The following is a 27,438-nucleotide window of genomic DNA, read 5'->3' as shown; positions in this document are numbered from 1 at the left end:
TCTCTGGCCAAATGCAAACCTCTGTGGTTAAGAATAAAACTATTAGACAAAGTTAACAGTCAATTAAGCTAAGAACTCAAAATTGTACATATTCTAATTATTAACCATAAGTTCTACCAATGTAAAAACAACCTGTTTAATTTCATGAGTTAAAAAACTCACAAAAAGTCCCCATGGAGATTTTTATTATCAGTAACACAAAATAAGTGATTTTTGTGGATGATAAAAGCTATTATTCATGCTAAACAAGCAAGGAAAATGGCTACTCACAAAACTAAATGTTATTATTTTCTCAAGTAACCAATCTTACTGTGAAAAAAGCTTTTTACCAAGGAACTACTAAAAACTGAGCTAAAGGGCTTCCCTGGTGGCGCAGTGGTTGAGAGTCCGCCTGCCGATGCAGGGGACATGGGTTCGTGCCCCGGTCCGGGAAGATCCCACATGCCGCGGAGCGGCTAGGCCCGTGAGCCATGGCCGCTGAGCGTGCGCTCCGCAACGGGACAGGCCACAACAGTGAGAGGCCCGCATACCGCAAAAACAAACAAACAAACAAACAAAACCCAAAAAACAAAAAACTGAGCTGAATACTTATATGAAGATTGATATTTGTTTTTATCATCTATAAAAACTTTGCTCACCAATGCCCTCAGCATATTTCACATTCATTTAATTAATTTCAGATCAAAATACTGACCAGAAAAGAATATTTAAAAAGAGGAAAAAAGGATTATACCTGTGGATTATACCAATGTCAATTTCCTGGCTTCAGGTATTATACTATAGCCATGCAAGATGTTATCACTGGGGGAGAACTGGGTAAAGGGGTACCTGAGACCTCCCTGCACTTTTTTTTTTTGCAACTTATTAATCTATAATTACTCAAAATAAAAGTTTTTAAAAATATACATATACATGGTAAAGAATAAATTCAGAGAGTATACACAAAAAAGTATACCATCAATACAAAGTCCCTCTCCTACCTCAGACCCCCTTTGTCCAGAGTCAACCATATCATCTGTATTAATGACCTTAAAAAGGCCTATTTAGGAAGAATTTCTTTACTATTTTGGAGAGGAGTAGGAGAGGACTTTCTAACTATATGCCTCAAAATACAGTTTTTTAAAAGCTTCTTTAATAATTTCCCTAAAATATAAAGTACTTCTAGGAATCTGTAAGACAAGAAGCCCAAATAGAAAGATGGGTAGAATTCACACGAACATTCACAAGACATGAAAAAATACTCAACATCTCATTCATAATAAAAATAGAGATTAAAACTATAATGTGATATTATTTCCCTAACAGACTGGCAAACATACTAAAATTTAATACACAGTCAGTGAGGCTGTGGGAAAATGGGCCTTCTCTTCTCTTACAGTGCTGGTACAAAGTGGTATAATGGTATAACCCGTATAGAGAGCAATTTGGTTATATCTAATAAATTTTATACACAACACATTCTTTGAGCCAGCAATCCTACAAGTTTCCTATGTATGCAAAAATACATGTATACAGTTTCCTATGTATGCAAAAATATCTATAGTAATTTATCCTATAGATATTTTTGCATACATAGGAAATAATGTATTTACAAAACTACTCATTACAACACTTTATAACGGCAGGCTTTTGATTAGCAATAGGGAAGGGGTTAAATAAATCACAGTATAGTCATCCATTCAATTTAATACTAGCCAGTTATTTTTTTTTTTTTTTTTTTTTTTTGCAGTACACGGGCCTCTCACTGCTGTGGCCTCTCCCGTTGCGGAGCATAGGCTCCGGACGCACAGCCTCAGCAGCCATGGCTTACGGGCCCAGCCACTCCGTGGCATGTGGGATCTTCCCGGACCGGGGCACAAACCCGTGTCCCCTGCATCGGCAGGCGGACTCTCAACCACTGCGCCACCAGGGAAGCCCCTAGCCAGTTATTTAAAAAAACCACAAGGATGCTTTTCTGTGTACTGAGATGGAAGCAACGTATCTTGAAGATCCTTAAAGATAAAGGTACAGATGTGTGTATATTATCATTTGTGTGAAGAGGGAGATAATACACATTGTATTTGCTTGTATATACAATAAAGAGACTAGAAGGACACACACACACTAAGAAAGTGCTTATCTGTTTAGGTAAGTGCTTATCTGGAAGGCAGGCAGAAGGGGAACAGGGATAGAAGACTACTTTCTCTACACTGTGAAGAATACTGAAAAACACATTCCAAAATGAAAATGACTCATGAAGGAGTTATTTCCCTGTACAGTGTGAACTCAAGACATGAACAAATGGCAGACAGGAAACAAGAAAGGAAGAAAGGGAAGAGGACCAACAGCTCCACTTGTATTTGGAACTATTTCCTTCTGAAAGATTAGGTACTATGTTTAACATACAAAAAAACAATCAATATAAATAACATTTCTGATTTGTAAAATTTACTTCCTTGGCTTAGGGTGAATTAAAATCACTTAAAAATATGGTATAAATAATGTTTATACCATATAATCCCAGTATAGTTATTTTTGTTCAAAGTGATGCTACTAAGTAAATAGTAAAAGTCTCTCCAATAAATATCTAAGATACAATAGGCTACATAACCTTACACAATGTTGTATTAAAAATGAATTCCAAAGAAGGTACAGATAAGATTAATACTAACTTTACCTTCTTCTTCCAGATCTCTTTACACTTCAAAGTTATGATATTTTGGCAGAATTATTTTAGTATTTGGTAGTAAAATTCTGATATAATTATGTTTTTTTTTTTTTTTCTTGAAGAGCTACTCCAAGGAAACAACTTAAAAACTAGCCAAACTAAACATTTTTTTTTCTGTTAAAACAGTCAAGATGGAAGATGTAAAAATTTAGTCTGGAAAGACTGGAGACTTACACAAAAGTAAAACAGCAGCAATTTTACCACTACAGGCCAAACTTAGTCCAATAAACTAAGGAAGTTTGTTTAATACTCTATTATCCTAAGTTAAATACTTAAATGGAATAAGAACATGGAATCATATCTACTTAAGATAAATGAGCTTATACACTAGTTAGTTATTTCTTATTAGACTAACATTAGACAAGGTTTGACACAATAAAAAAGTTATTTCCTTCTTCTGAGTCAGACTGCAAAAGAAAACGGTGCGAGAAAGGGGTAGGAGGAGGGTGGCATTTTCCCCAATGTTGGAGTGCTTACATTTAGAGCAGACTCTCTTTGAAAGAGATTTCATTTTACTGTTTACATAGCAGCAACAGGTAATTTGATGATAGCATAATTATGGGGGAGTGAAGGATACATAACCAAGGGGCTTAAGTCCAAATTAAAAATTTGACACTATAGTCTTGGCTACTTTAATTTACTTCCTGGAGACTGGGAAAACAGTATTATGATTGACAATTATCTAGACTGAGATGTACACTGGTACCTGAGATTAAAAAAAAAAGGATAGGGATTAGAAAGGAATTTTGCCAACTGATGTCTAGTTCAGAATAACTGACGAAAACCTAAATAACATAGTTATACTGAAAAGTAATATAGTGGATGTATTGATAGTTTCATATATTCATTCTAGATATTCTAAAACCACTCCTTTGTCTGCTGGGATAGAAGCTGATGGTTAACCAACTTCTAAAAACATCAGAATTTATGGGACCTCCCTGATGGTACAGTGGTTAAGACTCCACCCTTCCAATGCAGGGGGCGAGGGTTTGATTCCTGGTCAGGGAATTAAGAACTCACATGCCACGTGGCACAGCCATAAAATAAAATTAAAAATAAATAAATAAAAACATCAGAATTTAGTGATTAAATTACTGTATACTTTAGTAAAAGATCTATGGTTTTCAATACTGATTTTAAGGACTACCTGTCTTACAAAGTATAAAAGTTTAATAGAAGAGAAAAATTCAATGAAAATCCTTAATGTGAATGAAGACATTAAAAACACATGAGTTCAAATTTCTCCAGCTGTTAGGAAAAGGATAAAGATTAAGAAAAAGTCTTCCAGGGAAAGGACTATGTTTAACAGCCATTTTGTAGTTAAGATCAGTTGTCCTTTAAAAGGTTAACAATATAGTATTCTTTCCCTTTGACTATGAGGAAATCACAGCACTTTCACCACCTAAGGAAATGTTCATGGTGTAAGTATATGAAAATGAACAAAACTGGAGAAAGAACAAAATAAAAAAGAATGTCAAAGGACACCAAGGGGGGAAAGCAGCGGGGGGTGGTGGTGGTGGTGGGATGAATTGGGCGATTGTGATTGACATGTATACACTGATGTGTATAAAATGGATGACTAATAAGAACCTGCTGTATAAAAAAATAAGTAAAATAAAATTCAAAAAGAATGTCAAGGGAAATAAAAACAAAAACGTAAAGCTCTTAAGATTTGCATTTCATTTCAGAGACCAACAAGCACTGAATAAATTTTCACTTGGCAGTGGGCCTATTATAAAAACAACCTACGTAGCTAAATTCATCTAACATTTCTAAAGTAACTCAGAATTCTTCAGCAATGACATACAAATGGGGCAAAAATCAGGAACTAGTTTAGTATAAATTTCTAATGCTAACCTTTACATTATCCCACCCCACTTCCTCCCAGTTCCAAATGCCTGCTCAACTTTTGAACTGGATAGCCTAAACTCCTTTAAGACCCTCCATGGTTTACTTTTACTCTCTTTGTTCATACTGTTTCTCACTCTCTAAGTACTGTAGAAACTCTACCATTCTTTTATAGATTTCAGCTCAAATATTTTCTCTTCTGTAAAGGCTTCTCTAACCCTTCCAGAAGTAGTATAGTAAGTCATGTTCCACACTACACTTATAGCACTAACCACACAGGCTATGTTTTAACAGTTGCATCTATCTCCTACCAGACAAAGCTCTACTGGCCATACAAACATCTATCATGAGGCTGGCAGCCATTTAGTAAAGAATGCCACAGATACTTGGACTCAAAAACTGTATACTTGGAATCTGAGTCCTAAATATATCACTCGCTACTCTGGGGCCCCTTTTTTTTTAATTTTTTTTTTTTTTTTTAGCTATAACATGAGGTAGCTGTATTAGACCAAAGCCACTTCCTACACTTAATGGCAAAACTGACTTTTTCCAAGCACTCCTTGGTATTTAATAAACATGGGTAATGCTATTATTTTAACTAAACTCAATAAATAATTGGGGAAACATTTCTTAATCTCATTCTTCATTTTCAGTCTGAAACTACACTTGCCATATGTTCTTGCTGCCTAATATTAACATCTAATCCATATACCTAGGTAATCCAAATTCCTTTGGAGGTAACAGGTCATAAATCCTAAACAAACTTTTGCCTCTTATTTCCTAATAGCCAAATCTCAGTAACATTTACCTTTCTAGGTGACACCTTTGTTAAAAAAAAAAAAAGTTCCAATCTGTCGCCTCTGCACATGCCCAATACTCAACAAATACTGGGTGGAAGAACATGAAGTTAGATAGTGTCCACCAGTGGGAAGATCACTAGATGTAGAATTAGCAAATACACATTGCAACCTGGCCTCACCTCAGATTTGCTGTGTCCGGAGGTAATTATTCTCATTGGGCTTTTTTTCTTTCATCATTAGTTTTAGAGACTTTTTATGAAACTTACTGTAACCACTCAAATGTGGTGTTTTGTATATGTGTGTGTGTGGGGGGGGGGGGGCAGGGTTAGTGAGAAGGAACGATAGTAACACTCAAGACAGGTCTTAAAAAAGTTACCTAAGCAAGCAAAGGGGAATAAGGGGTAGCAGGACACTGCCAAATGCTTGGTCACAGGGATTAAGCAAGGGAAAATGAACGTTTTTATAACTGAAGCACAGAGAGTCTGTGAGAAATCAGAGGGATGATAAATGAAAGAGACTCATCTATAACAAAGAAAATGCCAAGGATGACTGCAGTTTTTAGCATGGAGCAACTAAGGAGTGGGGAAATAGTTAATGTGTCACAGGAAGATGGTTAGATTTTTTGAGGGATGGGGAGTGAGTGGCAGAGAAACCTGAGATGAAAATGAGAAATTTGAAGTTACATTTGGGACTTTTGAATTTTGAGACATCTGGGATATAGATCATGGTGGAGAAATAAAGAAAGAAGGTTGAGAAATAAGGAAAGGTTGCTAGAAATAGGCATCTAGAACTCTAGAGTAATCTCTGGTGATGAGTCTAGATTTGAGAGTTATCAGAATGTGGTAGGTAGCTCAAATTGTGAGAGATGAGTTTGGTTAAAGAGTGAAGACAAATAAGGGCCAAAGCACTGGAGGAGACTAGCAGGTAAAGAGTTGTAGAAGATGGGATAGGAAGAAACTGCCCTTTCTTGGGAAAGCTAATTATTTCTTTTGCTGAATGGCCTCACATTTGCCTCTTCTTTCTCAAGCATTCCACGTACTATTTTTTTCCAACTCAGCAGGTATTCTTGAACAAATCCTCTCAATCCCATTTCCACGATGAGGCCTAACCAAATGAGTCAAAATGAGACTATCCTCTTGAATATTAAATGCCAAATACCAGTGAAGAGCACAGAGGTAATTTTTGCTCATGTTATAGCTAATCTCTTCATTTATGTCCATTTCTTGAAGATGCAGAGATACTATTTAAAATAGCTTTACAGAAAAAACATAATTCTATGGACAATATATTTGACAAAGCAAAATTAGCCACTAGAGTTATCTGACTAAAACCCAGCTTTTGTTCCTAGGTTAATAGTTAATCTTTCTTTGCCACCTTATGTCCCTTCCTAATCTGTCCCCAAAGTCCAAGGATAGTAATAAATGAAAATGGAAGTTATCAAGGAACTGTTTTGAAATAGGGATAAACCCAGAAGAATAAAAGTATCATGAGGTTTTTTTAAAGAGATAGTTGCTTCATTAAGGGACAGCACCAAAGCACGGTCATTACCCTTCAATAAAATGAAGAGAATAGGGACTTCCCTGGTGGTTCAGTGGTAAAGAATCCGCCTTCCAATGTAGGGGACTCGGGTTCGATCCCTGGTCAGGGAACTAAGATCCCACATGCCATGGGGCAACTAGGCCTGCGCGCATGCCACAACTGGAGAGAAGAACTAGAGAGAAGCCTGCATGCCACAGTGAAAGATCCTGCATGCCGCAACTAAGACCCTATGTGGCCAAAAATAAATAAAATATTTTTTAAAAAATGAAGAGAATATTCTATCAGGGAAAAAAATCTGGTCTATTTTACTTTTAATAAATCAATGAATGTTTTGCATTTGCGATGTTTTAAAAATTTAGGTTGGTTTGGGTTTGAGCAAAGAATTAAATGGCTGATCTTCAACAAATACAAGAAAAGTACTGTGAAGAAATGCCCTAAAGAGTTAAAACTGTCTAGGTTATCACTTTACTACCACTTGGCCTAACTCTCTTTTGCTCTCCACTTCACTGTGGGAGTGAGACAGCTTACCTCTCAGCAGCTGCCGAAACAAAACGCTGAATTCTCAGAGTAATAAAGTGGTTTAAGAATACAGGCTTTAGAATTAGACAAGCTGGTTTTAAAATCCCAACTCCACTACTTACTAATGAGGTGATCCTACCAAGTTAACATACTGAAACCAGTTTCCTCATCTGTAAAATGAGGTCATGGTTGTACTACCTTAAAGGATTACTGTGAGGATTATATGAGACTTTTTACAATAGTAGACACTTAAAAAATTTTTGTTCCTTCAATTGTTTGGATGAATTTGGATTTTGACACTATATAAGGTCTACTATCCCAGTGTATATTGGATTACAAATGAAGCAGTGACGTACAAATAAAAATTATGATTAGTGTTAGGAAACAACCTTTGTATTTATGTCTCACCCAAATAAAGAAATAATCCTAGTTATGCTTTAAATTTACTTGATTTCTTTGTACTCAATCAAATGTTAAAGATTCAATGCAGTCACAAAATATATGCTAATAAAAATTGTTTGACTTGAGATTTAAACTTACATCGATATTTATTAAGCACAGCATTATGTGGACTGAACATTAGTAAAATTCTTATTGATCCTCGATAGAATCTCAAATTTTCATTGTTCAGAATATAAATAATCTTAACTTACTGGGGGAAATTTTTCCAAAGGCCACTGAGATATAACTGAATTGGTTTAATTCAACATAAAAACTTGCAAAAAACTGTTTAGCTAAAACTATCTCATGCCTTTCTTTAGTGTTACATGACATTACAACAATAAATATTACTAAAAACAACTCAAAGGAGAGGGATAAAGTGTTGTTTTGCTTCTAAACCACATTTACTCTAGTTGAGAATCACTGCTTTAGAATTACCTAAGTCAAAAAGGAATTCTGGTATAGGACAATAAAGAAAAGTATAAAGTAGCAGTATTATAAAATCTAAAGGGTTACAAGGTTTTTTTACTCAAGGAGAACTGTACTCAGATATGTACATTTTCAGTGGCAAAAAGTTTTTAACAGCTAACTACTTTTTCTCACTTCTTTCTCTATTTTTTTTTTGGCCGCTCGGCTTGAGGGATCTTAGTTCCCTAACCAGGGATTGAACCCGGGCCCCCGGCAGTGAAAGCACCAAGTCCTAACTAGTGGACCACCAAGGAATTCCCTACCTTCTTCTCATTTCAATCTAGATCCACATCCTGGAATTATTCCAGGCAATAACAATTCTGTAAGATAGACATGGTTAATGGCAGAACTTTACAATAGTTTGTAGGCATCAATTTATGTAAAAATTTTATGATGATTTCTAGACTTACATCATGACTTGAAATTTGTTAAATCAATTTAGATTCTAGAGATAAGAATGAAATGAAATGGGATGCTTTACCAACATAATCTTTGCTCTCTTCATTTCTTGCCGGTAGGCCCCATCCCTCTGACTCTTCCATAAATAATTGTTTTTGTTGTTTTCACTGAATGTTCTTCTCCCTTGAATTAAACCTTAAAGGCTGGAATTGTGTCCATCTCAAGGGTCTACTTATTGCAACACTCTGCATATAACTGATACTGAACATTTAATTGAAGAAAAAGATGGAATAAAACATACAGTATTTAATATATTATCTAATTATATTTTATAAATTCAACATGAACTTATGTCAAGTTGAGTTTACTGTGCCAGGAAAAAGAGTTCAGAAATTAACCAGCTACTTAAACTATTAGAAACTAATTAAGGGTATCACTGGAACACAGTGAAAATGGGAAGACCTCCTGAGAATTTGTTTTTTCTTCTCCCTGACAAACTCAGCTTAAATAAAAAGCCAATAAACCTTTTTGTGATGAAAGCATCTGATTGACTGTTTCTCACTGAGAAGGAAGAAAGTATAACATTTTTAAATATAATATAGGCAACTGAAGTAAGTAGAGAAACTGTCTAAGTTTGAGGAAAAGAAAAGTCAGCTCTATGGATTTTCAGGTTACTTCTGACAAAATTATGCCACTGAAACTTAGCAGTTCCATGTATGGAACATGGTGATGACAAAGTCATAGTAGACTTTGTGGAAAATAAAGCGGACTTTAAAAACTCAATGATCTTTTGGATAAAAATCTTGACAAACGTCTTTTTACATTAGAATCATGGATTCAGGGGAAAATCTTTTTGTAAATCTAGTGAAGGCTTAATTGTATAATCACACTTCATAAATATCCATCTATGGGGTATTCCCCAATATCATTCTCTATAGACAGACAGAACTGAATCTAGGGAAAAAGTAAAAGAAACCAACAGCTATCCTGAAAGTGGAAAGAGGAGACCAAAGACTTGCCAGTTTGGTCAAGTCAGAGAAAGAAGACAACTCAAACTGTCATGCCTTTGAGCATGTGTCATGAACAAGTAAAAGTTCTAAGTGAACTAGATCCAGGATTCTGAAGAAATTCAGATGTACTTCACTCTTTTTACACTGCTGGATCAAAGCACATATAAAGCAGTCCCATGAAACTCTTACATCATCACTAGAATCAATAATTTCGAAGAGGGGAAACATCCTTGCGATCTCTAAGATGTTAAGCAATGTCTCCTTATCCATTTTGAAAAAGAGCTTTAGAACTAAAACCGATGACTTAAGGCCATGAACTAGAACCCATATTCTTGATTATAGCAGATATGAAAACTAACAGAACTAACTAGAGAATATGCTCGGTTCAATGTTTCCATAGACTGTACTGCAGCTTACATTTTTACATGAACCTAATCTCTTTCCTAAATCTTTAAGTGATGGCAAGATATTTTTCTGCTTCACATTTTAGATTCTCTGCTGTACAGGAAGGGCTTATAAAAGGTTTAAACATGAAATGGAAAAAGAAAGAAGACCAGGATGCTAAGATAAACATCACTGGAGGTGTTCAAAGGCTAGATGACAACTTGGAAGGTGTGTTGCAGACATGATTCAAGTATGAGACAAGTGGTTGGAACAAATGACCATTAAATTCCCCTCCAACTCAGATATATAATTCTAGACTCAGAGGATAAACTCAGAGGTGGTATCAAATAAAAGGGCTTTGGCTCTGGAGTCAAACCCAGGTTTGAATCCCAACTCCATCATTTTTACGATATGACCTCACACAAGTTATTTAGCCTCTTCAAAGGATAATAATAGGACCAGATGCTAGGATTCAGTGAGATAACACATGAATGTCTGGCACATGGTAAGCACTTAATACGTTAACTATGTAATCTGTATTACTTAGGTATAGCGGCCTAAATCTGAATGTCATAAAATACTCAAAGAATATTGACTTAGGAGTTAGGTGACTTACTTTTTACAGCTGACTCTTGCTTTTTAAGGAAATACACTATCAAATAAACATAATCTCAGAGTTTACAATTTAATGAAAGAGACAGACAAGTCAGAGATGTGATAAATGCTCAGACAGGGCAAGATTATAGAGGGTGTTTTGGGAGCATATAATCAAGATCTAGGGTCAAGGAAAAATGTTTAGTAGAGGAAGTGCCACAGTTGGGTGGAGAAGAAAAGGATACACACACACAAATGTTCCAAGTAAAAAGAACAGCAGGAAAACTCAAATAATGAACGCCAGTTAGAAGTTTGTTGCAATTCCAATTAATAAAGGACTGTGCCCTGAATAGATGATGAGAGAGATGAATATGCTGAAGAAATACTCAGGAGGTAGACATGGCAGCACTTTGTCATTAACTGGTTATGAAAGAGGAGATAGCTATGAAAGTTGGCTGTGAAAAATCAGGGAAATTTGAACGTAAGGACAGATGCACAGGTAATGAGTTTGAGTGCCAGGTGCATATACATGGCTTCCTACAGCATATAGAGGACATCCAAAGCCATCTATATGCTCTTAGCATGATAAAGAATGTGAAGAGTGGGTCTGGACACCATCCTGAGTACACCAATAATACTTGAAAGGACAAAAAGAAAGGAAAAGTCTGCCAAGGGGACTGAGAAGAAACAACCAGAGAGGTAGGAAGAAAAACTGGAAAGGACGGTTTCACAGTTGTCGAAATATCAGTCCAAAATTCAAAACTTATATATATCAGTATAAGCTTTGTACAAATGGACAAATATCTGGAACACTAAAAACTATTTAAAAGCTACTTAACCATGATTGCAACTATTAATATCCATGCATATGTGCTCAAAGTCTGGAAGGGAATATGTAAACACTGAGACAGCAATTGTGCTAAAACATGGATTAGGTGTAACTGTTCTTATTCTATTTCCCAAACTTCCATAGCTTAATTTTGAAAGGGTACATATATTACTACTAAAAAAGCTGGGGTACAAATATATTATCTGAAAGGGGACTTTTAATACAGGATTCTCATATTCTGATGACCTATTGTTTGTATATTTTCAATCAAGTTTATACTTGACCTGCAGTCTACTTCAATTTAACTGAAGAAAAAAAATTCTTATAGTTTTACTTGTTTTTGTTTTAAGCAGTACTTTTATTGTAGATTTACCTTTAAGCCATATTTAGACTCAGGAACTTTATTATAAACACTTAAAAATAGGGAAAAGGTTATAAGGTTTGGAGCTCATCTGAGGATAAAATTAAACCAATGAAAAGGATTTGCACAAAGTAGGTGCTCAATAAAATCCATTCCCCCCCCGCCAAAAAATTTTGCTGCAAAAATGTTTTAAAAGTAGACATAAAAGAGGTTTCTTTATAGAATTATTCACAACTAAGGGCAAATGTGATGTGGCTTAGTAGGGGGTTTTACATGTGATTCATGTCCCTATCCCAAGAAACATTCGCGGCTTGAAGTAGCTTTTTAAACTGCTTCCAGTGTTTGCTATTTATAAATCCTAAATATTAAAGGGTGAATTCCTTAATGGTTACAGTTAGTACAATACTATTCTAGTAAGTACTAAAACTTTTCTAATACATATATACTTGCTTATAATTATAAGCATTAAATTTGAATGGAGGTTATTTTACAATACAATAAATGATTTTAGACAGTAAGCAACTTACCAAATTTATTTTTTGGCAAGTGCTTTAAAAGATGGTTTTATAATGAGGATGACCCATTGCTATCAATACTTAAGTTCAAAGGAAATCAAATTTATGTATTCACATCTTCATACAACATGAAATTTTCCCTTATCTTATCTTTCAAGTTTTCCAGGGTTACTCTCTATACCTGCATATCAATTGAGAGCCCAGGCTCCACTTAGAAAGCTAGATTTGAATCCTAGTTCTACCACTTAATGGCTATGTGACCCGAAAAAGTTACTTAATCTCTCCAGGCTTTCAATTTTCTTCTCTATAAACTGAGGCTATTGATAGTATCTATACAACTGCTGTGAACATTAAATGAGATAACATGTCAAAAATGCTTACTATGGTATCATGCTAAGTATTTTTACTTAGCAGTCCCTGACACACAGTAACCACTAAGTAGCAAAAAAAGCAACTACTCTGTGGAGAAATCCAATCAACACTTGAGCACAGAGACGGACAGAATGCAAGTTCTAAACTAAAACCAATTAGGCTCTGATTTGTTCCATCAGTCTAATGGTCACTTATAATAAACTAGCCTTGGAAAAATATCAGTAGGAGTTAACAGATCAGTGTATTCATTAAAAACTTTATTCATAAGTCACATACTTGGGTGTCTAACAAGGCTTGTCCTTTAGACACAAACATTCACTAGCAATGTTACTCAACTGTTTTTGAAAACCCGGCAAATACTCTGAACTTTTCACTGAAAACATACATAAAGTTCTATCCAAAATTCCACAGGCTTCAGGATCCCCTGAAGGCTACCCACTGACTACTAAATATGGATATCCTACTAAAGAAATTAGAACGTATTTTCCTAACTACCAAAGTTATACAGATATATTGTATAAAATAAAAAAATAAAAATGAAAAATATATATAGAATAAGGGACAAGTTTTGTTGTATTTCCTTCCAGACTACCATTGATTGTTATTACTGGTTTAAGAACCTTAAGTTTATATACAGAATATGATCAACACGAAGTCATGGAATACTATTATCTGAAACAATTTAGAATATTATTCAAAAGACAGAACGGGTATGTGTGTGTGTAAGAGAATAACATATCTCTGGTTAAGAATAAGGTCAGAAATAGATATTGTACCCTATTTAGATGATACTTTCAAATAACTTGGATAGACTTGCAGGATATGTGCACCGTATTTTAATGAAAATATTAATTCTAATATTTTCTGTATAACATTGGAAGTATAACTTAACCCAGATTCTTTTTCTTCATACACAAAATATGATGATCAGGTTGAAGATTATGATATCCTAATCTAAACAGTATTATCCTAATCTAAACTGTATTATTTTGAGAGTCCCCCTACAAAATACAGCTGTGTAAAACAAAGCAAAATAAGAAGGTATACAAAACAAATTTGAAAATTTTTGCTTTCTAAGCAGAATACAGTTCTGAAAGGAAATGTTTTTTCAGGGCACACAAAAAATGTATATTGACTTCAAATATATCATTTTCATTTGATATTGTCAGGTGTTCTCAACTAGGAACTGAGAAAATTTCTTTGGCTTTTATTTTTAGAGACAGCAGGAAAAATGCCTTTTATTGAGAAAAATAAAATCCCACAAGTAATAAAACTATTTAAATTATATTTCATGGAGAAAATGGATGAAAATTTTTTTATAAAAATAAAAGATTAATATATTATTTCTCAAATATCTCTTGGGATATTAACTAGAAGGTATATGGGGCCCCTAACTATACTGTAAGCATCTACAGCAGATGCAATAGCAATATTTAAATAATCTTACTATAATATAGGATGTCACTTTATTTTTTAAACTGATTATTAAACACCACTGCAAAGACAGGGTCTTGAGCCTCATGAGACTCTGAAAGAATTACATACTCCAAGTTTTAACTTATATATTTAATACTATACTCTTAAGTTATACAATGTGCTCAGTTTGTTCATAAATATTCATCTCAATACAATAACATCAGGTATAATACATAAAATCTAATCCATTAAGTCTTACCAATTTATGACCTGATGAGACACTCTTGTGGACAACATTCAGTCCTTAGAAGCTAGAATAACCCTCCAACCATGTGAGGGCATCACAACTTTTAAACTTTCGGCTTTCGATCATTATTATGTCACATTCCTCCTCCGATGCTGAATTCTAAAAAAAATTCTAGCAAAGAGTTTAAGTAAATAAGTGTTTTAATCAAATAGCCTTTAGAAATCTTTTATAGCAAAGTTGTATGTTTTACCATGATTACACAACTGATATTTTGTACTTAAGTATTTTAATGTAAAATAATTTCATATTTGATATGGATACTTCAAACTTTAAATAACATGGACTTTGAGGCCATCAGAATACTTGTTAATAAAGAGTCAAGTAGAAATGGAACCAATCAAAGGTTTAAGATCATGATCCAGAAATTATGATTTAACACCATAACTTGGTATAGACAGCTTTGTAGTCCTGCAGAATGGCACTTGAGTTCTACTGTTTGGTCCACATCCATATATGAATTTCTAGACTTATACAGCACAGGTGGCTGGATCAGTAATAATCTATATCATTCATTTAAATGCTCAAGACAGCATTCAATTTTTATATCTAAATCCTAGTCTATCTCTATCATCCCCAATTTTAAAATCAGAGAACATGATGGAGAGAATGAAATTTTATTATGTGTTTTATATGATAGATATAACAATGTATCCTATTCAGGAGTAATCCTACTGCTCATCTGCGTATGGGCATGGAAGAAAACTGGGCGTAGGAGGATTTAATAATGGTAAAACTTACTTCCTTAAGAATATAATCTTACGTTTATTAAATTTTTTTACAAAGCTTTCAATTGGGCACCTATTTTAATCGCTGGAAGGTAATATTAATAACATTTCCTGTTTGATAAGAATGCTGATTTATATTTTTAGTTGCCAGTAATCCACAGAAAAGGCAACCCTCATATTTATGGGCATATTTTTACCTACATTAACCCCCTAAATAAAATGGCATAATGGGGTAAGGGGGAGGGGGAAAGGAGGAGGCCCTTATTCAAGAAGACTAATATGTGCAAACCGATAGAAAACTTAAAGACAGCAATGTAAAGGAAACTCTGTAGCCATCTCTCCAGAGATATTTGACCCAAATACAGGGGGATGGAGTTACGTTGTTATAGATTTTAACTTTTAATGGAAATTTTCTATTAAACACACACGGTCATTTAAAAGTCTTCTATACAATCTGAAGATCTATTAGAATTTTTCCAATTTACAAATATAGTCTTTCCAAATGTAATCTCACAACACATTTGACTTGAATAAAACCACACAACTACATTATAAGGCTGGGCTATGAAAAGACAATAATCACCTGGTGAAGGCAAAAATCCATATTTATTTGGATAAATAATAGTTTAAGGTTGTGGTGATTTCATCAACATTATTACCAAAATGTTTTTAGAAAGTTTTTATGCAACTCTTGTCTCCTATCAACCAAAATACTACCATAATTTAAAAAACAAAAGAAGACACTTTAATGATTTACTCTTTTGAGGGACAAGTCTCATGAGAAGGTACAATACTTATTTAGCAAAGTAAATGCTTCCTGAGATATATCTATCAGTAATGCTGGTAATTTGCTTGTTTGTAAGGCTTTGATGAACTAGTCATTTAAAGGGCAGACTACTCGGTCCTTTGTTAAAGGACCAGCCAACAACAAGCACTGTTATGATAAATGCCTGGAAAAAAAAAATCTTTGGAAGACAGAATTAAACCAGCCATATAAAGCAGACTTAGTTATTTTACTGTGATGCTTATAAAAAAGATAATTTTAAGGGTGTGTGCACCATACAAATGTATAGGAAATTTAGGACGTAAGAGCTGTATACACTGAAAGTATGTAAAACTTCTGTATCAAATTTTTCCCAAGCATGCATTTTCAAAATTAGCTGTTACCGAGTAAAAGGCTCACAACTGAAGAGTTTCAATCACTAAATTCCAACATGTAGGAAATCCTTATTAAAAATCTGAAATAAAACTGAGTAACTGAAGTGCTTGTGGATGAGTAACAGAGTTAAGATTAATTAGATATCCTTTAAAATTTAACTTAGAATTCTCCTAAAAATGAATATTTATTTAGAAAGCTGTTCTAATATATCAATCATAATCTTGAATCTCTGGCAAGATTGCTATCAAAAACAAATCTTGAACATTTCCTATAGATATCATTTCATTCTTCTTTAATAGCTGAGGAAAAAAAATCCCATTTAACTGAGAATGTGCTATTGAAAGTTCTTATAGTATAGTCCAGCAAGAACTAGGCTTAAGTTTACCATTATTTAGCTTATTTTATGGCAAACTTATATTAATAGAACAAAAGAGTGAGCACAGGGGCAAAGAGGTAGAAGACTTGCAATTTCCAAGTCATTATTTGAAAACTGATATGTGAAATCAGACAAACCTATACCTAAGAGTTCCTAAAGGAACTTGCTATTTGAATGAATGTGCTTAGCTTCTTTTGGTACAAAATTTCACTTTCAAAGTGTAAAACACATTTCTTTAAAAAGTTTACTGCACTGTTTTGAGAATTCTTAGACATCATATAGATCAATGCTTGCTTCTGTAAAAGTCAGAAATACTTATTGTTTAATGGTGAAAAGGGGAAAATGGGGCAACCCTGCATGCTCCTGATAATTACATATAGTCTTTCCATATGTATAGGAGAAATGAGGCTAGAAATATCAAAGATAAACTTATGGAAAAAAATTAGCCCAAACGTACCTAACAGAATAAGAACACTGACACAGTGTTCCAAGAAACTCACATATAAAAAGACATACACAATTATAGGAAACTTGTACCTGTGGTTGAGCCAAGATATAATTTAAGACAGTGATCTGTTATGTTAAAAACTTAAAAAAAAAGATGTTTAGCATTTTATGTATTGTATCAAATGCACCTACTGGTGAAAGACAGGCAAGAATTTCATTAATGCAGCTTTGAAAAAGAGCTCTAACAAGATAGTGATAGATATTTTTTAACAGATCATGTTTATTCACAAATGATTCATACTCTTCTTTCTTTCAAAAGGAGTAGAAACAGCTTATAGAGAGGATACCAAAAAAAGAAGAAAAAAAAAGGAAATTGAAATTGGGGGTGGGAGAAGATAAAAATGGAAAAACAAAGTAAGCAGAAGCAAGTTGTGTGTTACTCAAATATATGCAATAAGGTCCTGCAGGCTTTGTTAATAACACAGAGCTATATATTTGACTTCGAGCTCTTGTTATAACAACAGTTAACATAAAAGCAATGTAACTGTTCTTAAAATTTTAAATATCAACATGCCTAAGAGTTACGCCTAAGAGTTAACGTCTAATTTCTTGAAACAAACTACGCTATGACCATCCCAGACATACATTTAGCAGCATTTTCTGGACTAAGTTAGCAATATCTAAGAAACAGCTGCTGTAAATAAAGACAGAAATTTTCTGAAGATTAATGGTTAATAGTCACTGTGAACATGAGTGGGATTAGTCAGACACAACAACTCTTTTTCCCTTCCTGTTCTCCTTCTAATAGTGTGTAGGTCTAGAAAGAGAATACCTTCTTTATCTTGATATTACCACTAGTAGACATGTATTAATAGAAAGATGTTTTTGGCTTCCAGGATACAGGTTACAGCACCACTATTTCTGGGCCAAATATCACAATTAAAAACCGAAAAAAATACAATGAGCACCTTCCAAATTTTTTAGTATTTATCACCGAGGATCTTCAAACTTTGACAATAACCAGGAAACAAAGCAGCATAAAAATGTTATTTCTTGAGGATATTTATCAATGAATACACATTCTAAATTATTACCACCTATTTAAATTTACTTGTCAAATGTGGAAAAAATTTTAGAAGTTGTCAAGTGAAGCCTAAACACAGAAGCTAATTTCTGGTAAGCAAATGCATTTAAATGCTCTATATCCATCACAAAAATCTAATACATTTCCTGATTTGCATGATTTAGAATATTAGTACAAGTGCACACACACACACACAAAGAATGTCAGCTAGAATACAGTCAGTCATTTCTCTCATCTAACTACCTATCAACCCAAATCTTAATGAAAACAAAATATTAAAATAATTCCACTTAATATTTCTTTCTTCTCAATAGGCTGCCAAAACTATCTGCAGGTTTAAATACATAGAAGAGGTATGAATGAGTTCATACTTTTAAATTGTTGAAGAACTAGAATGGAAAAAAACCCCAAACAGATGTTATATGTTTGTTCTGGTTCAATAATTTCAGGCTATATTTAAATTTCCTTCTCATCTGAACAAGTTCAGTAAGAGTCTTCTCTTAAAAAGCTTTGCTAGAGTTCTAGATTCTTCAGGAAAAAAAATAAGATGGGTTTAGCAAATTATACACACACGTTTCTGTTCTGTTCAAAGGCTTCGTTTACTTAAAACCCATCTGGTGAAAAGTTAAAATACAACAATAACAAAGAGACCTTATTTCCGAGTTTTTTAATTGTTTCTCAAATTTCATCCTGAAAATAATTATCAAGACCTCTCAGAGTAGGTAGGCTGTGGTGACTTATGTAGAGAAAATTTACTAACTAAAGAAGGTGGTAAGCACATGAACAAAAGCATGTAACAGTGGATGAGCAGTTAATTTCTCATCACCAATTCTGAAGCCCAGTCATGTGCTGAAAATAATATCAGCATGTCAGGTGTCCCATTTCAGCTAGCCACAGAAAAGCTAAGAGGAGAAGAAATGCTTAGGATCCACTGAAACACCACTTCAAACAATGAGATACAGATCTATGGTTAGAAATCTGGCAGCAGACAATCCACCTTAGGCAGCTATCACAATAAAACTAGGAGGATACAACAAACCATAAAGGATAGCAGTCACATACTTTGTGAACCCAAGTGGTGAGTAAAAATGTCTTTAAGTTATACTACTTTTTCTCAACTCAAGATAATTAAAATCCCAATTTAATACATATGTATAAAAAATCACAGTATAGAAAAAACTAGTACAAGAATATACCTCAATTTCTGTTCTAAGGGATATACCCACATTAATATCCACATGTTCTTCTCTTGCCATCCCCCTACTAAACTTTGAGAAATAAAAGACTCCTCTTAAAAACTTCTCTAATGCCAGTAGTTGTTTTAGCTGGATTTTAGGCAGTACTTCCTTTCCTCTCTCTTCTCCCCAGCCCCTATAATACAGACCAGTTAAGCAGATGCCTTTTTCCCCAGTATTTCATCCAGAACATTAGCACTTCCTTTATTGGTGAATATTTAAACAATCTTAAAGGAGGCTAATAGAAGTGAAGTACTTATTTATTTATATAAGACAGGAGGAAAAAAGACAGGTGTTTCATAATTAAATGTAATCTGTGATCTTGTTTAGGCTCTTGGATCAGGTAAAAAATGGTCATCATGAATGACATTATTGGGACAACTGGCAAAAACGTAAATATGAACTGTATGTTACATATTAGATAATAGTCTAACAAATCTGAATTTGGTAATTATACTATTTTTTACATGATAGGAAACATATGCTAAAGTATTTTGGGGTTAATAGACATGCTATCTGCAAGTTACTCTTAAATGGTTCCTAAATAATGTTAGGATGATAAAGCAAGTATGACTAAATGTTAACAAATGTTGAACTTGGTAAGATTATTGAAAATTAAAAATTTTTTCAAAACAGAGATTCAAAGATTTTCCCTTCTTTTTGGTTAGGAAATAATATTCTTAGAATCTTCTAGTCTCTAAGACCATTTATCTTCTTCAAAGTTTCTGCTGTTCTCTAAATGTAGGTAGTGCTGCCCAAGGTCCTGGCTTGACCCTTTTTCCCTACTCTGTTCCTAGGAAATGTTAGCCTTTCCTAAAGCTTGAACTCTAAAATAATATAAACAAACAAACAAATAAAAGATTCTTCAATCTCTTCTAGCCTTAAGTTCTCTACCAAGCTGCAAGTCTGCAGCTAAAGCTGTACCCTGAGTATTTACTTCCACCTTGACTTTCCACTGGCTCTTCGACTCAAAACAAAATCTCATCACTATTTTCTCCTTCCCAAACCAACTATTTCACTAATACTTCCTAATGGTACCACCATTCCCTCAATTAGGTCTGACATGTTGGAGTCAAATTTGACTGCTTCCCTATCATATCCAATCAGTAGCAAAATTCTTTAATTCTAACCTTCTGATAACCATTCTTTCCTTATCTCCATTGCCTAATTCAGGCCTTCATTACCCTTCTAATATCTTTGATCTCTATCCAATCCACCATTTCTTCTCTGTTGTCTTCAAATGTTTTATGCACCAATCAAATTTAACCATCCTTATCACATATGCCCTGTACTTCCACAGTAGTTCACACTATTTCCTCCAACTGGAAGGTGCCTTTTCCCTTGGTCCTTTCACTCTGCATGACCAAATTCTACCCAACCATTGGTTTCCCAATTTGTGGCCACCACTTAATTGTCTCTGACATGGGAATTCTTCCCTAATAGAGAATAGTTTGTTAGCCTTCCATTCCTTAAGCAAATTCACAGCTCTTTGAGGTTTTCTTAAAATCATGGGCAACAAAGACAAAACAGAAGTAAAGTAGATCAATTTCAAAACTTTTCTTACCTCTTTTCTTTTTTCCTTTAGAATTAAGTGGTGGGGCAATAAAACTCCACACAGAGGGATTTTGAAAGTAATTGGCTCTAAACCTCAAAGTCAAACATTCCTGATTAACAGGATGACAGCTTTATTATTTCTAGTGATTGGCAAGACTATTTCCCTGGGGGCCCATCTCCTTTCAGAAAGTAAGCTCAAGCCTGTCTGTTGAAACACCCACCTGGCTGTCCAGGTGGAATATAAAGAAAGTAGATTTTCTAGTTAGCTTTGTATTTAGAGTAACTATCCTACAGAAATGGAGTACAATAGGTCTGTCACCATCTTTTCCTATTCATTTTAGATAAATATTGCCTCAAATTACATTAGCTTTTGTAGCAGGCTTGTCACTTGCTAACCAATTACTGTAAAATGCAGCCAACCAGTATCTAGGTACTTTTTACTCTACCTATTCAACTTAAGTTTCAACCTCCCTGAATTTACATACATGTTCTTTCATTTTCTCAATTGCTGCACATACTTTAGACTGTTAAATTCACAAATGCTATCATCCAATAATAGCTATGACTTCCTGCTTTAACGTCATCTGAACATTTTATAAGCATGTTCTTAGGTTTTCATCTAATCTGAGATCCAGTCCTAAAAAGATGACAGGCCATTAAAAACTTTTCCTCTAATTTTTAGCATCTCTGATTATCCTCTACTAGATACCCTTAACTGAAATTGGTCAAAATATAATCAGATAATAAATTATGTAAGTACTAGGTACAAATTGTTAGGAAATATATTTGGTGTGGTTACATAACAGTTTGGGCTTATATCCTCGACGTACTTAGAGTATAATTATTAGGAGACAACATTTAACCAGTAACAATCTCTAACAAGTAACCCACCATGGTGATTCTTTAAAATTATGTAGTTCAGATCCACTATGCAGAAACATATAGATGAACCTCAAACATAATACTGGATAAAAGAGGATAGACACAAAATACATAGTGTATGATTCCACTTACTGCAAGTTAAGATAGAGGAGGGAAATAATAGGAAGGGGGCACGAAGGGGTCATGAAGAGCTTATACTACTGTATCTTGATCTGGGTGCTAGTCACACAGATGTGTTCAGTTTGAGCTGGACAATTATGAATGGTGGACTTTTCTGATACAAAATATACTTCAATAAAAAGATTTTTAAAAAGTCATTAGCACCGAGCATTCAAAGACTAGATTATCCAAATTCTGAAACCTGAGTTTTTACCATTTGGGTTAACAAGTGGGTGTTAATGATGTATCCAAGCTTCCTGGAGTATGAGCGAAACAAAACAAATTGTGTCATAGGAGTAGTTTAGTTCTGATTTACTCCTAACTTCAAAAATGAAATCTCACAATGACAGGAAATATTGGATGCCTTTTCTAACACAAAATACTTGAGGTTATTTAACAAGAACGTTTTAATGCAACAACTGTGAAGCTAGATGTAAGTAATCACTATAAAGACTTAATTTAACTGAAATCATCAAGTATCTAGAAAAAGACAAACTTACTCAGACATTCATTTTAAGTTAATAATTCATGTATACTACTTTCCTTATTCATTTCTCTTTAAATATTGGTGCTATCATGAGGAAGGACAAGCTGACTCAAGGAGATGGTGCACCTAGCAACTGTTACTCTCATTTGTTAACTACATTTAAGCATTTTCTTCATTGAGGCAGAAACACTTTTAAGTGTTTATCAATAAGGGTAAATCCTTACAAGCTACCTGATTTCTTCCCTTAGGCTACCTGAGGTAAAGTTTCTTCCCTCTAGTACTCCTTTACCTTACTGACCTGATATTTACAAGAGGGTAAAGTTGTTTGCTACAAATTCTTACCCTTAGCTTTTACAGACAAAGGACTCCCAACGAGAGCCTGCTCCCCAGTGATCATCAGGATAGGTTTCTAAACTAATTCTGTCGATTTAACAAAGTAATGCCAATAATGATTAAGTCTGGGAAGCTGTTTTTTAAACAAGAAAAAACAGGAAGTCAAATTTTCAAGTTACTATTCTGAAATGCCAATAGGCTAGGCTATCACTAAAAATTGGCACAGGGCTTAAAAGCTTTCTGGAGAGTAAGGTAATCTCCAGAAAGCTACATTATTCATTTTAATAAACAGTCAATGCAAATAATCTGGGCTCCCTGTATTATTTTAGCTACCAGTATCTATTATTCTTATATTTGGTGATGATTTCAGCCTACTGATTCCCTGATGACTCTGCAGAAGTCATCCCTGATGACAATGCAGAAGACAGAAAATGATGGCACCTACAGGAAAAGGGAAAGGAAGGCTTGACAGGAGCTTCGACTTTAGTATAATAACTGAATAAAACACTGGGTATCAGTGGAAAGAGAGAATATCTAAATATAGGCAGAAGCAGACTGAGGGAAAGCTTCTCAACTTGCTAACTCTAATTTAAATAGTGGAGAAAACAAACGGGCCATTAGAGAGCTCTAAGTCAATGTGAGGAAGGTATACTAGTTACTTATATTTTGATTAAAAGATAGTCTGCTGAAAGAATTCTGGGGAAAAAAAGATACCAGTCTTTCATTTCAAGTAAGGCAAAAACCAAGAATCTTCAGATATCTAGGGCAGGTTTAATAAAAATTGGCACAGAGCTTAAAAGCTGCCCCTACTGAAAATGATTTCTAAGATTTCATAAACAGGAGCCTGAAATATGGTATATATCCACACTGATAGGCAAATTTATACCTCTTAAGTAGATAATGTAAGGAATTTATAGTCCCTTAAATCTCTGAATGGTTCTATTTAATAGAATCATCCTTGAAAAATACTGATAATTGCCAAATTATTAATAATATTAAAAAGTCTTAAATTTATAATAGTCAAAAATGAACAAGGCAGCTTGGTGAGATATTTTTCAAAGCTTAACACACATTAATCTTCAACCCCTGTCTGCGAAGAAAACGAATAAACAGTCCCACAATACTTTATTAGCTCATAGCTTATTAAAAAGTTTGCAGATACCTGCCAACTGAAGTTGTAGATGGTTAGAACTAATAAGGCCAGACACTACTGCTCTTCTCAACTGAAAATTAATTAAGCTAGTTGAAAAGCTAAAAGGAAGCCACTAGTCAGTTTCTACTGCATTGGGCTTGTCACCTTGGTACCAACATGCCAACTTACAGTGAAGAATGGCTGATATAGAATATAAGTTTTGATTATATTTTGGCACTAACACACTATAGACAAGTATCCAAGTATCTGTTAAAATTCTTTGGTTCTGGACAAGAGGCTCCAAGAAGAAGAGAAAATATTTTCAACCCATGAGAAACTATAGATAAAGCAGCCTGCCTGATTTCTGATACCTTAAATGTTTCTGGTATCTAAAAAAGAAAACAGATAAGGAGTATTTAGCTGTAACAAATGATGAGCAGGCAACTTCTACAGCTGCTTTATAATGAAAAGAAATCTTTTAATTAGATCCAAATTATAAAAAATAAAGCTCAAAACTTTCTACATTGTTTTGATGAAAATAATAGGTATTATTCATATTGATGTCATGGTAGCTCATGAAAGTTAGCTATTTGAAATAAATTATCATATATCTAAAAACTATTTTATAACATTTCTGAAGAGTACTATTTTTCCTTTTTCTAAGGGAAAAGTATAAAGCACGCCCCAAAGTACTCACCCTGGCTACATCTGGTAAGCCATTTGAATGATTAAAACTTCATGCTTGTTTCATGCCACAATTTACATTTATGTCTCAATTTATATTGCTACAGCTATACAATTTAAAAATTGAATTTATAAACATAGCACTATACATTTTAAAACTTCTTGTTCTACAAGTAACCATTTAAAAACATTTTTAAGTTAAGTAAGGAACACATCACCAAAAAGACAGTTTGTTAGAAAATTTCTTGAGTGATACGGTAAATCAAGCCTAAGAATTAAGACACTGTTATCATTTCTGAGCAATGTAGACCATGTCTTCACATGACATGTACATGCACATAGCAATACTCTATTCTAATGAAAGAGATGCAGTTGAGTCTACGAGTGTTATCCAAAATATGCCAAAGGACACAAATGCACTGCCAAGCAGAGTTAAAAGAATCTAACAAAGCTTTGTGTGAGTTTTAAAAACATTGTTGGCACTCAACTTCTATTAATTAGACACAGAATGATGGAGTGCTAATAAATATTCAGCAAAATAAGTGAACAGAGCATATACTACTTAAAATGTGTATTAAGCAGAAAGATAAACCAAAGTATCTGCTGCCATACATGAACTCCAAGACTTCAGTCTCTATTTTTAAAAGTTAAAAATAAAATTTATACAACATTTCTGTGAGAAAACAAACTGTTTTAGGGGATTATAAAACAGTAATGCAGATCTGGTGAATTCTAGCAAACAAGTTTAAGGTTAAATTTTCTTGCCGAGAATTAAACAATGACTACTACTTTGATACCTTAGTCTTTTCCTTCCTCCAATTTCTTAATATGAAATAACAGTTTGCTTTGAGTCACTAAGGCTTTTACAGAGAAATCATATAAAATGGCACAAAATTAAAATAACTGTAGGTAGTTTATTTTATAAAATATGTTTTTACATTAAATACACATGGGTAAGGGGATATTTCATGTAATAAAATCCAATAGAAAAAGCCCTTCAAAAAATACATTTTTAAGTGCAGTAAAAAGGAAAGTATGTCTATATTCTATTTAAAATATAGTTTGTCCTTTTGGTTTATTTTCCTGCTTTGTCCCATGCTAGATACCATGTGATTTCCCCCCCTCCTAAAATAATAAACATCAGTTTTAATGATGAGAAACCATTACAGTACAAAGCAGTTCATGCATACACTTTCGCATGTATGCATTCCATATGAAAGTATTCATACCTATCCCAGAGGTTCTTTGATTCCTGAATCGTGTTCAAATGGAACGCTTGGAAGAAAGCAGTTGAAGGATTCCTGTGAGATCCAAGAATCAAATGGAAATGAAGTTGAGAAAGTACAGTAAAATCACTTACTTTTCAAAAAAAGATGGAAAACTAATGAGAACCTACTGTATAGCACAGGGAACTCTACTCAATGCTCTGTGGTGACCTAAACGGGAAGGAAATCCAAAAGAGGGGATATATGTATACGTATAGCTGATTCACTTTGCTGTACAGTAGAAACTAACACAACATTGTAAAGCAAATATACTCCAATAAAAATTAAAAAAATAAAATAAACTCATTTCCCCAAAAATTTAAAAAAAAGATTTTAGATTTCTAATACCATGCAACTGCTTTAATAAAAAGAAAAAAAAACCCACATAAGCTTGATTAAAAACATTTCGAAAGAAATTTTAAAACTGGACAAAATCCAGCAGACCCTAACAATTCAGGATCACAGTTCTAAAAAAAAGGCGTAATACAGATAAAATGAAATACTAACTAGCACCCAGTTGTGTGTGTATATATTTACATACATATGAATGTGACCAGTTCATAGCCAAAATCAACAACTACTCTGTATCAGATGCCTTTATAAATCCCTACACATTTAACAGTTTAACAAAGCTGTTCTCAGGTACAGTATTCATGTAAAATTAGTTAAACAATAGCTTCATGATATGAAAATTCTTCATAGGACCTATTTGACAGGATTTGATGGTGACCAATGAGTCCTTTTCTGGGTTGGACTTGACACAATTTCCACCTTCAGAATTCATTTATTTATGGGTGGTTTCTCTGGGTTAAGGCAAAAAATGGTGCTGCAATTGGAGGGCAGACTTCTAACTTCCTGCATTTGTACAGTGCCCCTTTAAGGGGTAAGAACTTATACACCATTATCACCATCCAGTTGTACTATTCCCTGGAGACACATTCCCTAGGGCTATAACTATAGAATCATAATGGGGCAAGCTCTCAGCAGGCTGGTTTCACCTCACATCTCAGAAGTTCTCAGGAGACTAACCTTTTGACAAACCTGCTCTCTAACAGTTCTGTCTCCACCTCAGCATATTTCCATGGTCTCCGCCACTCCCAACCCATACAATAAGGAGCCAACAAAAACTTGCCACATCACTTCTAAAATTCCTGACCGGTGCTGTAGCAGAATAACAGCAGCAAGCTAAGAATACTGTATACCAGACACTATTCTAAGTGCTTTACATTTATTAACTCAATACTACAACAGCCCTAAGAGCTAGGTGCTACTATTATTCCCATCTCACAGATAAGGAAACTGGGTCAGACAGAAGTAACTTGCCCAATGTCACAGAGCTAGTTAAGTGGCAATCTGGTCCCAGGGTTTATGCTCTTAAACCACTATGCTAAGCATATAACAGAGTTA

The 27,438-nt window shown here is 34.1% G+C and overlaps 1 protein-coding gene across 3 annotated transcripts in view; it reads right to left on the bottom strand.

The window, feature by feature from the left end:
• Positions 1-27,438, bottom strand: part of TSC22D2 (TSC22 domain family member 2) — a 56,339-nt gene that overhangs the window by 14,498 nt on the left and 14,403 nt on the right. The window contains exon 2 of one of the 3 annotated variants that reach the window (XR_004349648.1): positions 14,462-14,620. The exons of 1 other annotated variant lie outside the window; for it this stretch is intronic. Coding sequence is in view for 1 of the 2 variants with exons in the window: in XM_032630134.1 (XP_032486025.1) it covers positions 25,996-26,067 (72 nt within the window). In the remaining variant the exon portion in view is untranslated. Of the gene's footprint in view, positions 1-14,461; positions 14,621-25,995; positions 26,068-27,438 lie in introns of all 3 variants that reach the window. One more of the 3 variants, XM_032630134.1, reaches the window with a different exon arrangement.

Source organism: Phocoena sinus, chromosome 4 (genome assembly GCF_008692025.1).
Source record: "Phocoena sinus isolate mPhoSin1 chromosome 4, mPhoSin1.pri, whole genome shotgun sequence".
NCBI lineage: Eukaryota > Metazoa > Chordata > Mammalia > Artiodactyla > Phocoenidae > Phocoena > Phocoena sinus.
Note: the sequence above shows the minus strand (reverse complement) of the source record. Positions and strands in the feature narration are given on the sequence as shown.